This window comes from Phyllobates terribilis, unplaced genomic scaffold (genome assembly GCF_046119375.1).
Source record: "Phyllobates terribilis strain yellow unplaced genomic scaffold, ASM4611937v1 Scaffold_1__5_contigs__length_1240528914, whole genome shotgun sequence".
Classification (NCBI taxonomy): domain Eukaryota; kingdom Metazoa; phylum Chordata; class Amphibia; order Anura; family Dendrobatidae; genus Phyllobates; species Phyllobates terribilis.
The window spans coordinates 281,268,765-281,287,901 of record NW_027362761.1 but is presented as its reverse complement, the minus strand read 5'-3'; the positions used below and the strand labels follow the sequence as shown (position 1 = coordinate 281,287,901).

The 19,137-nt window shown below is 43.4% G+C and overlaps 1 protein-coding gene across 6 annotated transcripts in view; it reads right to left on the bottom strand.

The window, feature by feature from the left end:
- Nucleotides 1-247: 247 nt before the first annotated feature.
- The window catches only part of ASPHD2 (aspartate beta-hydroxylase domain containing 2), a 132,245-nt gene continuing 113,355 nt past the window's right edge, over nucleotides 248-19,137 (bottom strand). For all 6 annotated transcript variants that reach the window (XM_073673005.1, XM_073673013.1, XM_073673028.1 and 3 more), the window contains 2 exons: nucleotides 7,569-7,682; nucleotides 248-1,597 (listed from right to left, as the gene is read on the bottom strand). In XM_073673005.1, coding sequence (XP_073529106.1) covers nucleotides 1,488-1,597; nucleotides 7,569-7,682 — 224 coding nt within the window. In that variant the 3' untranslated portion in view covers nucleotides 248-1,487. The remainder of the gene's footprint in view (nucleotides 1,598-7,568; nucleotides 7,683-19,137) is intronic.

Here is a 19,137-nt window from a genome sequence, read left to right as displayed (position 1 = left end):
TATTTCAGTTTTTCTTTTTTAATAAAATTTGAAAAAATTTCTACATTTCTGTTTTTTTTCAGTCAAGATGGGGTGCAGAATGTACTTTAATGAGAAAAAAAAATGAACTTTTTAGAATTTACCAAATGGCTGCAATGAAACAAAGAGTGAGAAATTTAAAGGGGTCTAAATACTTTCCGTACCCACTGTACCTGACATTTTAAATGTATACTGATGTCATCCCACAAGAAAACACCAAATGAAATCATTATTTATCTTAGACACTTTTTTCTTTTATTACGGAACAAAATGGAGTTTGTTGCACTGTGAAAGTACAAGACGAAAGAAAAAAAAAAATCTACATTAAAGACAAAATTAGCTGCTTTACAACCACCATAAACAGAGATCCTAAAATTTGGAGCTGGGACACTAGACAGACAAAATGGAAAGGTTCCTTTTATCAAACAAAAAACAAACAAAAATGCTTTGGTCGGATAAAGATACAAGTTCTCTGAAATTCCTTAAAAATAAACTTGACCCAGCCCTTCCAATGCCCACAATGACATAAGTGAGCTCATATATATCTGTAGAGATATCTAAACATATTAATAATTATTTCTATTTGTCAATTGAAAAAAAGTCGCTAGAAATTTGGACCGTAGTAGAAAGTCCTCAATTTTATTTTAATTTATCTATGACTTAAGCATTATCAACTGAATTCGTGAAATCTCCGAATGCCATACAGAAGCTCATTTAAAAAAGATATTATTAATTTTTTGCTCGTCTTGGCTGAGAGAGGCGACTCTCGTATGAGAGATGAAGTTGTAATCACCCTGATATATCTCGGGGATCTAGAAGATAACTCTACGCGGTTGTAAGATTTTGACATGAACCTTAGAGAGTATTGTCATGTTCATGTCAGGAGTACACCTCATTATGTCACATCCATAACTTTGTATTTCAGAGTTGTATAAATATACAGTAGCAACATGTAACATACTATAGTAGTGCTGCATTCTAGTAAAGAATGGAGAATATGGGATTAGCTGCAACGTGAGATAATACAGTACTTGCTACAGAACTGAGCATTGTAGTCTTTTCAGCCATTCCCTGAATACTTCAAATAGCGCCTATTGATTTTCTCCCAGACTTGGTCTCATTGTTAATAAGCTTTTAAGTAGAAAGTTGGTTTGTGCTGTTGAATAAATATGGAGCCAGGAGTCTTTAGCTTCCATATTAAGTGCTCTCCTCCGCTGAGTAGAGTTCGGTGCTCTTTCGTGCCAGAGTTGCAAGTTGGTTGATGCATATGCTTGATCACATAATTTCTACAATGTAAACCTATGGAGAAGCCAATGGTTAAATAGGTAACATAAGATGTACTTAATATACACAGAAGATTTTTTTTTTCTTTTTGTTTTAGAGACAAGCTTTTTTTTTTCCTTTTTTATTTTTTTGAGGCAAGATTCCATGAGCATAGATGTTTTGTTGCAAAAGTGAGTTTTCTTGAATCAGCGTCCAGGCGCAAATATGGAATCCAGGGCTTGGCGTTCAGCTGCTGCTACGTTGGGGTGCCACAAATCAACCATGAAAATGACTCTTGGTCCTTCCTCAGCTGATCCTAATATAATAACAATGAAAGAAAGTGTTTAATGAAAATGAAGAATTGCTGCACTAAAATATTATTGTTAGGAATGGATCTTAAAGCGCACCTGTCAGCAGGATTGTGCTCAGTAAACTACATACACTGTCAGGTGGGCGACATGACACTAATTAAAATGATACCTTGGTTGATGAAATCCGTCCTGTAGTTCTTGTGTAATCTTTACTTTCAGTTTGGAAATAATGATATACTTGTGCTTCGGGGCGGGACTGTGGGGGGCCCTCTATCTGGTGCTCTGCTTACATATTCATCTGTATGCTCTTATGACAGCTCACTGATTGTTCACTGACCTGCCTCCTATTTTACATAATGCATCTAGTAGTGCGGGGCTAGGTAAAATAGGAGGCAGGTCAGTGAAGGCACAGTGAGCTGTCATAAGAGCAAACAGATGAATATGTAAGCAGAACACCAGATAGAGCGCCCCCACAGGCTGTCCCAAAGCATATCATTATCTCCAAACTGAAAGTAAAGATTACACGTGTCGGCGCCGTTCCAGCATTATCTGCTTTCGCGGTCCCAGGGCTCTCATGCGGTTGTTATGACACGTGAGCCCAGCGCCCAATCAGTGCTGGTGTCACTAGCCCCACCTTCGAACGAATTGAACATTAACAGGAAGTCAGGGCTGCAGCTGATCTCTGACTTCCTCTTCATGTTCAATTCGTCCGAAGGCGGGGCTTGTGACGCCAGCACTGATTGAGCGCTGAGCTCACGTGTCATAACAACCGCACAAGAGCCCTGGGAATGCGAGTACCGAAACCACTGGAACGGTGCCGGCACGGGGGGGTTGTTGGGGGGGTGGTATGGGGGAGTATAAGCGTTTTTATTTTATCGGGGCCAAACATTTAGATTAACAATGGGTTTAAAAGGGGTTGTCCAGGCTTGGGGCACATGTGACTGCAGACTTCTGAGGCCACATTCACATGTTCAGCATGTGGTCAGTATTTTACCTCAGTTTTTGTAAGCCAAAACCAGGAGTGGAACAAATACTGAACGTGTGAATGTTGCCTTAAATCCTAATAGCATGAACTGTGGGTACTGTCAATAGAAGTGAATTGAGCGAGGACGGACACGTCTAGTCGGAATGTGGCCGGAAGTATGCAAATCGTATATTTGGGGTCACATGAACACACACTCCTGGAGCTGCTGAATCCTGACAGAGTGCATTGTGTGCTCTGTGAGGATTCACAAGTCAGCAGTCACAGAATGACTGCAGACTAGTGATGGGCGGACCCCTGGATGTTCAGGTCCGATGGGTTCGGCCAAACATCTATTAAAAGTTTGGGTACCAGAACAGGACCCGAACCAGGACCTCATTCATATGAATGGGGGCCCGAACAGGGGTTCTGATCGGCGGTAACGATGAGAGAGCAGGCGCCACTGATGGAAGTAGTCATCAACTGATGCCTGTGCTCCAAGTTAAAAAAAAAAAAAAAAAAAAAAAAAAAGAAGTTTAAATAAATACATATTGAAATAAAAATAAAAAACACAATTATACTCACCTAACACTTCAGAATCTGGATCAGTTGTAGAGCAGTCACATCAGCAGTCACTGGTGTGACTGCTCCACAAGACAGCCGGCTGCACACTGACACAACTGAACTTCAGCTGATGATCCCCGGTGACCTCACTTACGGCACTGCTGCTGCGTGAGAACTTCCTCAAGCGGCGGTGCAGTAAGCGAGATCATCCGCAGCTCATGAACTGATGAATTCCTGCGAGTTCTCCCAAGGCAGCTCAACGCTATAAACTGCGGGAGTGATTACGTTCCGGCACTGCTATAGCCGGCTGCTGGGTATAGCAGTGACATCTGCTGATGTGACTGTTCTACAAGGGAGATAGTCGTAGGACACACTGGATTACGGCAGATAGGCGAGTATTATGGTGTTTTTTTCATTTATATATATATATTTTTTTTTATAGGTGACGTAGGCTTCGGGGATTAGGTGTTAGGGGAGTATAACTGTTTTGTATTTTTATTTCAACATGTATATATTTTAACTTTTCTTTTTCTACTTGGAGCACAGGCGCCTGTTGATGACTACTCCCATCAGCAGTGCCTGCTCTCGCTGTTATTAGTGACAGCAGGCGTAGGCTGATGGGAGTAGTAGTACTCTCATCAGCCGACACCTGTAACCCGTGGTAAGCTTTTTACCGCAGGTCAAAGTCACAGTGACAGCTGCGGGATCACGCCGATATCTGGCAGTTTGATCCCACAGCGCTCTGACCGGCAGTAACAATGTTACCGCCTATCAGAGCCCCTGTTTCCCACTCTGTCATGCAGATGACAGAGTGGGAAACAAATAGTCGTTGCTCGGGCTGCTGAGCCCGAACAGCAACATGGACTTCCTGGGGAAGTCCGCCATCTCTACTGCAGACTTGAACCCAAAGCCTTGACAACGCCATTAATAGGTTCATCCAACAGCACTAAACAAAATGTCCCATGGTGAACAAAATTTCCTGCGGTAATATAGTTTATTGCTTAAAGGGGTTGTCCAGTCAAGAGTGATAAGTCTGCAGTCCGTCTGTGTGGCTGCAGACTTATGAATCCCCCCCCCAGCACACCCACTGGGCGCTGCGGGGATTCAAGGGTATCAGACCCGGTAACGGAGGGTATGTATAAGTTATACATATCCCCAGACAGTCGGCGCCGCCTCGCTCCGTATGCTTGTATGGAGCGAGGCCATACCCCGTCTAGTGATGCGGCCGGCCAGTGGGCGTGTCCGACTAGAAGCCACAGCCTTGCTCAATACAAGTGTATGGAGACCAAGGCCACGTCGACTGGCCGGGAGTATGTATAATTCATATATACCCTCCTGTCCTGGGTTTGAAACCAGCTAATTCCTGCAGCGCACAGTGCGTGTGCTAGGGGGATTCATAAGTCTGCAGTCACACTGAATGACTGCAAACTTCACATTTATAGGGGTTGTCCAGTCAAAAGTGATAAGTGATCTAGTCGGATACGCCCACTGGCCGGCTGCGTCACTAGATGGGGCGTGGCCTCGCTCCATATAAGTGTACGGAGTGAGGCGGGGCCGACTGGCCGGAGATACGTATAATTTAAACATACACTGTACACTGCGGGGATTCGAGGGTTTCAGACCCGGTAACGGAGGGTGTGCGCTAGGAGGATTCATAAGTCTGCAGACACACACAGTGACTGCAGACTTATCACTTTTGACCGGTCAACCCCTTTAAATGTACTCTAATATCCTAGCTTCATCTTCCCTCTGAATGTCTGCATCGCCTATGTCAGAGAAGAGGACAGTCACACTTTTTGAAATGAGCCAGACAGCAAGTCCCCATCACAGTCACAGAGAGGAGAAGAAAGCTCCCTCCTCCTTTACCTTGAAGTAAAACAATTGAGAAAAAAAAATACTACCATGTGCACTATAGAGTCACTTTCCATTGAAATCAATAGGACATTTTTTTTTTTAAAAAAAAGACATTTTATTTTTTTCATTTTTTACATTGATCTTGAAACAGAATCTGCTTTAAAATTCTTATAAAAAAATCTCTTAACATAGCCCTAAAGGCTCCCCACTGCTGGATTAGCCCTGTGGGATTTTTCTGCACAGTGGCACCCGGCCACCTGCTGTGCAGTGAACTACATCACATCACTCATCTGCAGCTCCCTGCACAATCATCATTGAAGGTGCCACTGTGCAGGGGGGGAAAAAAAGGTTCAAAGAGCTAGATTAGCATTGTGGCACTTTAATTCCCAGAGGTTGGAGCTGCACCCGTCAAAGCAAAAGCATATCATAGTGATATAAAATCACTTTAATTTTTCATATTGGCAAAATGTTTGAATGTTTCTGTTTGCCTGCAAATTGTCCCTACCCACAGCCACCTTTCTCGACATTCTAAAAATATGCCCTCATAGGTACAGTGGGGGAAAATAAGTACGGTATTTGATACACTGTCGATTTTGCAAGTTTTCCCACCTACACAGAATGGAGAGGTCTGTAATTATTATCTTAGGTACACTTCACCTGTGAGAGACAGAATCTAAAAATAAAAACCAGAAAATCACATTGTATGATTTTTAAATAATTAAAATTGCATTTTATTGCATTAAATAAGTATTTGATCACCTACCAACCAGAAAGAATTCTGGACAATATGCAAGCAGCTTGTTGAGAAGGCAATAACTGTTGGCACAATTATTAGAAAAAGGAAGAAACACAAGATGACTGTTAATCTACCTTGGTCTGGAGCTCCATGCAAGATCTTGCCTCACAGGGTAAGGATGATTCTGAGAAAGGTCAGGAATCAGCCCAGAACTACACAGGAGGACCTGGTCAATGACCTGTAGAGAGCTGGGACCACAGTCTCAAACATTACCATTAGTTACACACTACACCATCATGTATTAAAATTCTGCAGGGCACGCAAAGTCCCACTGCTCACGCCCGCAAATGTCCAGGCCCGTTTGAAGTTCGCTAATAACCATCTGGATGATCCAGAGGAGGCATGTGAGAAGGTCATGTGGTCAGATGATACCAAAATGAAATTTTTATCAGCTCCACTCGCCATGTTTGGAGAAAAAAGAAGGATGATTACAACCCCAAGAACACCGTCCCAACCGTGAAGAAAGGTGGTGGAAACGTCATACTTTAGGGGTGCTTTTCTGCAAAGGGGACAGAACGACTGCACCATATTTCAGGGAGGATGGATGGGGTCCTGTATCGCGAGATTTTGGCCAACAACCTCCTTTCCTCAGTAAGAGAATTGAAGATGGGTTGTTGGTGGGTCATCCAGCATGACAATAACCCAAAACATACAGCCAGGGAAACTAAGAAGAGGCTCCGTAAGAAGCACTCAAGGTCCTGGAGTGGCCTAGCCAGTGTCCAGACGTGAACCCAATAGAAAATCTTTGGAGGGAGCTGAAACTCAATGTTGCCCAGAGTCTGCCCCGAAACCTGAAATATCTGGAGAAGATCTGTATGGAGGAGTGAGCCAAAATCCCTGGTGCAGTGTGTGTAAACTTGGTCAAGAACTACAGGAAACGTCTGACCTCTGTAATTGAAAACAAAGGTTTCTGTGCCAAATATTAAGATTAAGCCGAGATCTCAATCTGAGCATGCACCGCCTCCGGTAGCCATTTTCCCGGAGACCGCCGGAAGGTGCGTGGCTCCGGCTTTTACAAAATGTCGGCGGAGTCCCCGCACCACCGAACACGACTACTACAAGCAAGGGGCCCGCAGCCATCTTCAGACTACGGCACTCTGCCGGAAGGCAGAAGCTTCCTGCAGCAGCGATCTCCCAACTCCTGCCTCGACCCAGCCACCTGGGACCCCGCTCCATCAACGCCTTGGCCCCCCCAAAGTAAGCGGATTATAACACGCACCAGTTTATAAAACAAACAAAAAACACTTTTTTCCTATTTTCCTCTCCAAAATTTGGGGTGTGTCTTATAAACCGGTGCATCTTATAATAAGCAAAATACATTTCATGCAAATTAATTATGTAAAAATCATACAATGTGATTTTCTGGATTTTTTTTTTTTTTAGATTCCTTCCAGTTGAAGTGTACCTACGATAAAAATTACAGATCTCTCCATTCTTTGTATATGGGAAAACTTGCAAAATCGGCAGTGTATCAAATACTTATTTTCCCCACTGTATTAACGAGAAGATAGCTTAGGGACCTTCCTTTGTCACATTTTTGGGGCTTTAAATGTTTAAAAGGACCTCCTATCATGTTCAGTGCACAGGTTGCATTGTTTGATAACAAGAGTTGAGTTTAGACCCTTCTCCAATCCTGGCACTACAGTCGCTGATCCCATGGGTACAGTGGGAAACATGAAAATATATTTCATGAATATGTATTTCATGATGTGACAACTGAAAGCTCCGCGTGACTACTGGCAGACGGTTAATTTACAAAAACAAATAAAGGCTTTTTCAATATAGTAGAAAATGAACCTACCTTCATGAAATGCAGTATGCAAGAAAGAGTCATCGAAGAGAAGACAATGTCCTTCTGCCCAACACTGAGGTTCTCCTCCTACCACAAGCTCACAGTTAGCTGGGATTCGTAGACCTTGAAATTAAACATGCTGTGTTATTATATAGTACCCTTTTAAGGTATGTCAGCTTTATAAAGTCTCATATTTTAGTAGAAAAAATTATTTCAGTATAACTTACTGTATCTCCAGCATTCAAGCATTGAATAGATATGTGGCCTTCACTAAAGGAGTCCGTCACCCTCAAAACTCAAAATAAACCATTTATACATTCATACATGAGACTTTGCCCCATAAATATCTTACTTGTGGTACAGATTTAATTATTTAGTTTCATGTAGAACAGATTCATTCCATATATAAATAAGGGGCTTTGGTGTACCCTCAGAGAAAGGCCAAGTGCTTGGTGCACCTTTCCACCTGCTCAATTACAATCCTCGGCCCCTCCCCTTATGATGATTAACAGCGTTCCAAGGAGCGCTGCCTGTATTGGAATCCTTAGTCATGCACACACTGATACTGCAGGGACTGAGAGCACACACAGTGTCAGTGTATGTGGGCACAATCTGATCTCCCTGTCCTGTCTGCAGCGGCTGCTCGCTGCACACTAGATTGCACAGTGGAGGGTGACTGATGCTGACAGGAGAGAGGGATGACAGCAGTCACACAACGACACGGAGTTTGTAGCTCCTGCAGTGTCAGTGTGTACAGAGCTGAGGATTTAATAAAGGAAGCTCTCTTTGGAGCGCTGTCAATCATCATATTGGCAGGAGGGGAGGAAAGCGGTAAATGAGGGGGTGGACTGGTGTACGGAGCACTTGCCCATGCCAAGGGTGCACCAAAGCCCTACTTATTTATATGGGTATGTGCACACGATGCAGAAATGAAGCAGAAAATTTCTGCATCATTTCTGCATCTCCCTGGCAGAAAAAACGCATGCAGATTGTGCATGCGTTTTTCCTGCAGAATACATGCGGATCCACATGCAGATTCACATGCGTTTCCGCATGCAGATTGACAAGCGCTTTCCAGGCGATGTTAGCATCACCTGGAAAGTGCTTGACAACTAGGTCACACTATATAAATCCATGCAAACAGCATGGATTTATACAGTGTGAACCGAGAGAGTGTATATACTTACCTCCGATGGCCCGCGCTGTCCTGCTCACTCCGTTCTCCCGGCTGCCGGCAACTTTGAATTGAAAGACCTGCCGACGTCAGCGTCACGTGACCCGTCACATGACTCTGACGTCACCGCAGGTCCTACAACTCACTGCAAGTGCCGGAAACCAAGCGGGAGCGCAGCGCGGGCCGACAGAAGGTAAGAATACATTTATTTTTTATTTTATTCTTCTTTTTACAGCTTTTTTAATGGTACCTGGGTGTGGATGAGACTCTCCTCTCCTCCACACCCGGGTACCATCCGCACATTAGAACGCACCAATTACGCAAGTACAAATGCTGTCTTGCGGAATTGGCGCGTTCTAATGCAAGTCAATGGCGGCGAAATCGCCGCGTTTCCGCAAAATTAATTGACATGCTGCGGATTTTTGACCGCAGCGTTAACGCTGCGGAAAAATCCGCATCATGGGCACAGCACATGCGGATTTCCATTGGGGAACATTGCTGCCCTTCTACCATGCGTTTTTCATGCGTTTCCGCGGCGTTTACGCAACTGCAAAAACGCCGCGGAAACGCATGAAATACGCATCGTGTGAACACAGCCTATAGCGAATCTGTGGGCAGGATTGTGCTCAGTAAACTACATACACTGTCAGGTGGGTGACATTACACTGATTAAAATGATACCTTAGTTGATGAAATCCATCCTGTGGTTCTTGTGTAATCTTTACTTTCAGTGTGGAGATAATGATATACTCGTGCTCAGGGGCAGCCTGTGGCGGGCGCTCTGTCTGATGCTCTGCTTACATATTCATCTGTATGCTCTTATGACAGCTCACTGATCGTTCACTGACCTGCCTCCTATTTTACATAATGCATCTTGTTGTGCGGGGCTAGGTAAAATAGGAGGCAGGTCAGTGAAGGCACAGTGACCTGTCATGAGAGCATACAGACGAATATGTAAGCAGAGCGCCAGATAGAGGGCCCCCCACAGTCCCACCCCGAAGCACAAGCATATCATTATCTACAAACTGAAAGTAAAGATTACACAAGAACCACAGGACGGATTTCATCAACCAAGGTATCATATTAATCAGTGTAATGTCGCCCACCCGACAGTATATGTGGTTTACTGAGTACAATCCTACTAACAGGTGTGCTTTAAGTATTGGGGTGACAGATTCCCTTTAAATTACATAAAAGGTCACAAACATCTCCATGCTCAATGCATAAGTGAGGTATTTCTCTTTAAGAAACGTCAGAACACTTGGTTATATTTTTACTTGGTGGCACAGGATGCTTGGCGTTTGTAAATCACACTGACTGGCACAATACACTTGATGGATGCAGATCTTACTTTTGGATTCAATTTCTACCTGACTGGGAGTTGTGCGCGAAGTAGCTGTTGGCTTTCGCTCACCCTAGAGCACTGCTCATCACTCATTAACCAGTGGTTGCTCACTCTCTTTCAGTAATGAAGCCCAAACTGATTCAACTAGGATTTGTTTTCTTTTACAGTTTCTCAGACCGTTTTACTCCCATTATCCCATCACCTTCTCTTCAGCCACAACCATCTGGCTGTGGAGCACTTGCACTTTTTGGTCTCTGTCTTTAGGTTTAATACTATTAGTATTTGGTCAGTATTTTTTCTCAGGAGTGGGTTTCAAAACCAGGTGAGGAACAGTAAAAGGTATAATAGAAACAAGTCACCAATTCTGCATTTATCACCCACTCCTGGTTTTGGTTCCCACTCCTGAGAAAAAATACTGACCGAATATTTACCAAATATGGATAGTGGAGCCGTGGCCTAAACGGCAAACTCACTGCAGCTATTTAATAGACCACGTGCACACGTTGGAGTATTTGGGGAGGTTTTTTACCTCAGTATGTGCAGTCCAAAACCAGGAGTAGGTAAAAAAAAATACAGAAGTGGTGACGGGTTTCTATTATACTTTTCCTCTGATTGTTCCACTCCTGGTTTTGGCTTACAAATACTGAGGCCTTAGAGATCCGCCCACCACATCCAAACAGGCTATCCATCACTTATACTACCTGATATTTGCTTCCAGTCCGCCAGCACAGCCCTCAGATGACTAATTGTCAGTTACCAAGTAGATTCTCTAAAAAAAACAAAAAAATCAAGAAGAGTGTTTCATGGAGCAACATCATTACTAGTGATGAGCGAGCATGCTCGCCACTACTCGGTACTCGCCGAGCACCTCACTGCTCGACGGGTATTTCCGGGATGTTCAGGTGGGAGCTCAAATCCCCGCCTTGCATTTTTGGCGCTCTTTAGAGAGCCAATGAACATGCAGGGATGGCTTGCCACGCACTGTAATGCCGTAGCCATGTTGGTTGTGGGCATTACAGTGATTGGCTGGCTGCACAGCGTCATCAAGTCTATATGAGACCTGGTGACACTAGGCTCGTCACAGTCAACCCCAGAATCAGGCAGAGTAGGGAGAGGTGCTGCTGAGTGAGGGACAGAATTGGCGGTGTAATAGTTAGATATAGGTATTCCAGGAGTATATATATATATATATATATATATATATATATATATATTTATTTTCATCTGAACTAACAGTCCTGAGGACTAATCCAGTTTTATACATTCATTGGTGATAGCAGGAGTTAGGTAGGCAGAGATTTTGAACACTATAGAGCACAACAGTGTCCATTGCACGTTCTGAAGTGATCCCAAATTACAGCGATAAAAATCCAGAAATTTGTAGTGAACGTGGAAAATATTATCTTCCATTTACAGTTTGTAGCAGTGTGTCAGTGAAGCTATTCACATGTGGTCGCTGTGAATAATAGGAAACTACAAGCTCGCTATTTAAAACCATCCGTCAGACATATCACATATAACTGCGGTACAAATCCAGCCATTTGTAGCGACCGTGCAAAATATTATCTTCCATTTAAAAATGGGCAAGAGGCGTGGCAAGGGACAAGGAAGTGGACGTGACGGTGATGATGCATGCAGAGGCCGAGGCCAAACTGAAATTGGGCCATAACAAGCACCCTTATCATGTCTCCCTACCTTCATGTCCCAATTACTAGGGGACCGCAGCACACCACTATTGAACCCAGAGCAGTGTCAAAAGGTTGTTGGTTGGATAGCAGATAATGCTTCCAGTCACTTAGCCACCGCCACCCGGTCTTCCACACGGTCAAGTCTCAGTAGCTGTGAGTCTTGACCGCATATTCCCCACCCTGATCCTCCTTCCTTCCGCTATGCCGAGTACCCAGAGACAACTGATCCCACACTTGGACACTCTGAAAAGCTGTTCACTTTTTCATTTATAGATTTGGGCCTCTCGCCCAGCCAGATTCAAGCGGGGCAAGAGGGGAATGCGTGTAGCGATGCCCAAATATTTGAGCAGCCACGGTCACATGAAGGCAATGGTGGGAAAGTGCACTTACTGTCGCAAGAGGTGGATGATGATGAGACACAACTGCCAGAAAGTCAGGAGGAGGACCAGGGTGCAGAAGTGGAAGAAGAAGTTGTGGATGATGAAGTCACTGACCCAACCTGGAAAGGTGACATGCAGAGCGAGGACAGCAGCACACAGGAGAAGGGAGGCGCAGCACCACAACAGGCAGGAACAAGCAGTGTAGTGGCCACAGACACAAGGCGGGCAACTGTTCCCCGGAACACCAACACGATGAAAGTTGCCAGTACAACTGTTAGGTATTCCCGAGTCTGGTTGTTTTTCAAAGACTCTGCAGATAACCCCACAAAAGGTCATTTGCATCATCTGCCAGGCCAGCATCAGCAGGGGTAGCAAAACTAGCAGCCTGACCACCACCAGCATGTTCAGGCACATGACAGAAAAGAACCCGGTGGGTCGAACGCCAGGATCCAGAAAGTGTCTGCGGGTGACACCACTGCTTGTTCCGCTGTTGTGTGTGCACGCCAATGCCCTGTCCATGGCACAGGCAAAGATGCCTCCCGCTTGCACCTGTCGTTGCACACTCGCAAGTGCCACCATCAGCAACGACATCCAAGTCCTTGTCCTCCTAAATTTAGGCAGCTGTTGCAGTCACTGCATACCCTATAACTGTATAGCAGAACCACTCCTTTATAATGGGAACATGTTGTTATGGAGGCCCCCTCATCTATGTGTCTTCAAAGGGGTATTGGGGTGCATCCAAATTTTTGGCAGCCCTTGAAGTCACTGCATATGCAATAAAAGTATAGGAGACCCATTCTTTAATAATGGGAACAATAAAGCATAGCCAGCTGATGGCCCTCTAACAATAGTGAGGGCTGACTCATAAGGTAAGGTAGATAAGGTAGTAAAATGTTAAAATGACATTTACTGGTAAATTAATTTTTCACCGTTGAAAGCAATGCGAAAGTGCATCAAAAACGCTATGTTTGAACATAGCCCAAGGTGTGGAGGATCATTTTTGGTTTTGGTTATTTATTTTGCCTTATATACAAGTCATTACCCTGGAAAGCATGTACCTTAACATATTTCTCAGGAAAATTTATTTTGGTTTCCTTTTTGTATGTTTTATTGTGAGCCCGTAAAATTGGCGTAATACTCTGACAAGATTGTTGACAGCAGTGACCTGGGAGTCACAGATGCTTCCAGGGGTCTTCCCCATGCTGTTCCCATGTCATTTGAGCACTGTTTCCATCGATTTGGGCAGTTTTTAGGCCCTCTGCAGACCTCCGGGGGATAAGGGGCTGCCGGAAAAATGCTCGAGTTTCCCATAGACTTACATTGGGCTCGCTGCTCGGGTCGAGCACCCGAGTATTCCAATTTGCTCAACTCGAGCAATGAGTACCAGAGCATTTTAGTGTTAGCTCCTCACTATTCATTACTTAAAAATGAGTGGAATAGGCAGTTCTATCCCTCTTCTACCACTTTCCCCTCCCCTTGTGCACCTTGTGAAGAATACACCCACGTATGCTCCAAGTGCTGATCATGTGCAGTGTTCACAAAACACACAAGAATGTAGCACTCATAGCAGACAAGTCGTGCCAGCCTGGGAGGGAAGTATGATTTTTTTTTTCATTTATTCAGCACATTTTTAACATTAATAAGGGGGATGTACAGTATTGGATAACCCCTTTAAATGTGTTGAACTTGTGCTACAAACATCATATCACCTACAGTCATATGAAAAAGTTTGGGCACCCCTATTAATCTTAAGCTTAATGTTTTATAAAAATTGGTGTTTTTGCAACAGCTATTTCAGTTTGATATATGTAATAACTGTTGGATACAGTAATGTTTCTGCCTTGAAATGAGGTTTATTGTACTAACAGAAAATGTGCAATCTGCATTCAAACTAAATTTGACAGGTGCATAAGTATGGGCACCTCACCAGAAAAGTGACATTAATATTTAGTAGATCCTCCTTTTGCAAAAATAACAGCCTCTAGTCACTTCCTGTAGCTTTTAATGAGTTCCTGGATCCTGGATGAAGGTATTTTTGACCATTCCTCTTTACAAAACAATTCCAGTTCAGTTAAGTTTGATGGTCGCCGAGCATGGACAGCCTCTTCAAATGATCCCACAGATGTTCAATGATATTCAGGTCTGGGGACTGGGATGGCCATTCCAGAACATTGTAATTGTTCCTCTGCATGAATGCCTGAGTAGATTTGGAGCGGTGTTTTGGATCATTGTCTTGCTGAAAGATCCATCCACTGCGTAACTTCAACTTTATCACTGATTCTTGAACACTATTGCCAAGAATCTGCTGATACTGAGTGGAATCCATGCGTCCCTCAACTTTAACAAGATTCCCAGTGCCGGCATTGACCACACAGCCCCAAAGCATGATGGAACCTCCACCAAATTTTACTGTGGGTAGCAAGTGTTTTTCTTGGAATGCTGTGTTTTTTTGCCACCATGCATAACGCCTTTTTGTATGACCAAACAACTCAATCTTGGTTTCATCAGTCCACAGGACCTTCTTCCAAAAAGAAATAGGCTTCTTCAAATGTGCTTTTGCATACCTCAGCCGACTCTGTTTGTGCGTACTTGCAGAAACGGCTTCTTTCGCATCACTCTCCCATACAGCTTCTCCTTGTGCAAAGTGCGTTGTATAGTTGACCGATGCACAGTGACACCATCTGCAGCAAGTTGATGCTGCAGCTCTCTGGAGGTGGTCTGAGGATTGTCCTTGACTGATCTCACCATTCTTCTTCTCTGCTTTCTGATGTTTTTCTTGTCCTGACACTTCTGGCCTTAACAAGAACTGTCCCTATGTTCTTCCATTTCCTTACTATGTTCCTCACAGTGGAAACTGACAGGTTAAATCTCTGAGACAGCTTTTTGTATCCTTCCCCTGAACAACTATGTTGAATAATCTTTGTTTTCAGATCATTTGACAGTTGTTTTGAGGAGCCCATGATGCCACTCTTCAGAGGAGATTCAAACAGGAGAACAACTTGCAAGTGGCCACTTTAAGTAGCTTTTGTCATGATTGCATACACCTGGCTATAAAGTTCAAAGCTCAATGAGGTTACAAAACCAAAAAAAGTGCTTTAGTAAGTCAGTAAAAAGTAGGCAGGAGTATTTAAAACAAGAAAATGATAAGGGTGCCCATACTTATGCACCGGTCAAATTTTGTTTGAATGCAGATTGCACATTTTCTGTTAGCACAATAAACCTCATTTCAAGGCAGAAACATTACTGTGTCCAACAGTTATTACATATATCAAACTGAAATAGCTGCTGCAAAAACACCAATTTTTATAAAACATTAAGCTTAAGATTAATAGGGGTGCCCAAACTTTTTCATATGACTGTATGTACAGGATTGGTGAAAATGTCCGAATGCTGTCAGTCTGTCATGGCAGGCAGACCCCCATCCATCATATATCCTGGGCAGTGTTTAAAACAAATAAAGTATCATCTACTTTGGAATGCCACTAGTCATGTCTACGCATTACAAAATTTGAATTACTGCAAAATCCTTCTTGGCTAAAAATAATCCTCAGAAACGGTAAGATCTGTATTTATACACTTCTGTAACAATGTAGCACAAACTCTGGTTACTATATTCTAAGGCCAATAACAGGTAGCGGATGCACCTCATTCAGTCTTACTGCCCATTTTTCAGACTTTCTAGATCTGAACCCATTCATTGGGGCCTAGAGCCTTTTGGCTGAGCTACACGGGCCCTGACACTACACTTGGCTTCAGCCACACACTGATATTTCTTGCTAGCAGCTCTTTTACATTAGCTCTGGCTGGCTCCTACTATGATTTAGCTATCTAGTGGTAAAAGCTAATCTGACACGATAAACTCTATGCCCAGGATTTTAGGTTACCAGTAAGCAGGAAAAAACAAAATGGTGAATATGGTCAGATAGGCAAACAGCCACAATAGTGGAGGATGGTAGGGCCTGCCCCTAACAATACATGTACAGTATGTGTTTCGGAGTTGACATGAAACATGATGTCCTGTGAAAGATCTGAGATTCTTAGAAACTTTAGCTCCAGGCTAACATGCGAAGACAATCCCTATAATGCGAATAAAATCATTAAATATATTAATGGATATACATTGAAAAAAAAAAAAAACGAAATAGAAAAAAAAAAAAAAAAGACAAATATATTGTCACAGGGAAAAGTTATATAAGTGAATCCACAGGGAAACAATGGAAAATTGGAAATAATTCCACTAAAAAATTCCCTATGTGGCCCTAGAAGTTGCCCTGCCTGACTGCAGAGGTTGGCATTCCTTATAGGCAGCACAAGCGATGGCCCTAGTAACACCTGTATAGCCCTAAAGAATTTACAACTTCCTGTAGTGAAGCACAACAATACAATAGTATGATACAAAATGCTATACAACAGTAGCCCCTAACAACACGTACAGTGGCGACCAAAAGTTTTGCATTTTTTTTTTTTTAAAGTGTGATTACTTCTGTCTGGTTGTTGTGATGCCATTTACCTGGTGATGAATTAAAAATGCATGAAGTTGTCATCATGCAAGACCTTAATTTTAACCAAAATTCTTTTGAATATAGGTATGGTCACTTAATTAACGAAAACTGACTGTGAAAAGTTTTGCATATACTATTTATTGATCACAACATAGAGAGTGATTCATTATTTACAATGCCACAACTTAGTATTTTGTAGCATAACCTCCCTCTTGCTTTAATTACTGCACCACACCGAGTCATTGAAGCGACTAGGATATTCAAGACATCTTGAGGGATCTTGCTCCATTCCATTTGCAAATCTACAAGCAATTCATCTGTATTGCAATGGGTACGGGTCCCAACTAGTCGCCCTAACTCATCTCAAAGGTGCTCTATAGGGTTTAAATCTTGTAATTGGCTTGGCCATTGCAACAGGCGAACATTTTTCTTTGCTAACCAATTTTTGCCTAAATTATTATTATTTATTTATATAGTGCCATTGATTCCATGGTGCTGTACATAAGAAGGGGTTACATACACAATACAGATATCACTTACAGTAAATGAACTAATGATGATAGACTGGTATAGAGGAAAGAGGTCCCTGCCCTTGCGGGGCTTACATTCTATAATAATTTTTATTTTTATAGCGCCAACATATTAAGCAGCACTTTCCAATTTTAGGGGGGACTTATACAGACAATACAGAATAAGCATATCTCATATCGAAAGGAGCGAGGGACCTGCTCGCAAGCTTAGTCTATGAGGAAATGTGGGAGACAAAACTGGGATAGTGTGTTGAGGCGATACGCCAGTCTAAAGAAATAGTTTCAAGCGGACCCTAAAAACCTGAGTATTGGGAATTAATCGAACTGTCCTGGGTAGTGCATTCCAAAGAATTGGCGCAGCACGCGAGAAATCTTGGAGATGGGAGTGGGAAGTTCGGATTATAGAGCATTTTAGTTTTAAGTCATTGGCAGAATGGAGGGCACGTGTAGAGTGGTAGACTGAGACAAGGGAGGAGATGTAAGGCGATGCTGAAGCATGGAGTGCTTTGTGGGTAAGCGTGATAAGTTTATATTGAACTCTATATTGGATAGTCAACCAATGCAATGAATGGCACAGGGAAGAGGCATCGGTGTGTCCTACGGTGATCCGATCACCAGGCAGCACTCTATACACTGACAGGAGCGCGATCGCTCTCGGCAGTGTATAGCGCTGAGCTGCGTGAGTGAGATCACTGGAGTTCATCAGCTGATCAGTTCATCGTTCTATTCTACTGGATAATGGGGAAGGAGACAGTAGGTGGGGGGTTGCAGCAACTCTGGTGGTGGTGAGGCTGCAGCGTGGTCATAGCAGGTAGTAAGCTTTCTTGAAGAGATGAGTTTTAGGTACCATCTGAAGGATCCGGATCTGGCAGATAATCGGACATGTAGAGGCACAGAATTCCAGAGGATGGGGGATAGTCGGAAGAAGTCTTGGAAGCGATTGGGTGAGGAACGAATAAGTGTGGAGGAGAGGCGGTGGTCTTGGGAGGACCGGAGATTATGTGAGGGAATATATCGGGAGATTAGTTCAGAGATGTATGGAGGAGAAAGGTGGCTTTGTAGGTCAGTGTTAGTAGTTTGAACTGGATATGCTGGGCAATTGGGAGCCAGTGAAGAGATTTGCAAAGGGGGGTAGCAGAGGAGTAGTGAGGAGAGAGATGAACTAGTTGAGCAGCAGAGTTAAGGACAGACTGGAGAGGTGCGAGACTTAGCAGGTAGACCACAGAGGAGGATGTTGAAGTAGTCGAGGCGGGAGATGATGAGGGCATGCACAAGCAGTTTAGTAGATTGAGGGTTGAGGAAAGGACGGATTCTAGAAATATTTTTGAGCTGGAGGCGACAGGAGGTGGCGAGAGCTTGGATGTGTAGTTTGAAAGACAGAGCAGAGTCGAGGGTTACACCGAGGCAGCAGACTTCTGGTGCAAGGGAAATTGGATGTGTGCTTAGGATCATTGTCTTGCTGGAATTTCCATCCCCTGCCTACTTTGGTTTTACCACGTAGCAGCATTACATTCTCCAGTATATCCTTGTACTTGGTAGCATTCATATTTCCACGAATTCTATGTAGAGGGCGAATGGCAGATGCGGAAAAGGAGCCCCAAATAATGACATTGCCACCACGTTTCACTGTAGGTATTTGGTACCTTACATCATTATATTTTCTAATTGGGCGGTATATATAGTGCTTGCCATCACTACCAAACAGACTAAACTTGGATTCATCCGACCGCATCACCTTACACCAATCCGTCTCTTCCCATTGGCGGTGTTCTTTTAGCAAATTCGGACCTTCTGGTTCTTTGCAGACATGAAAGGCTTCTTGACTGGAACTTGTGCATTCAACCCTACTGCTCTTAGCCGTTGCACCACAGTTTGTCGACTCACTTTGACCCCATATTCTTCGTTAGTTTTATGTGAAATCTGTATATCACTTTAATGGACATAAGATACTGACTTTTT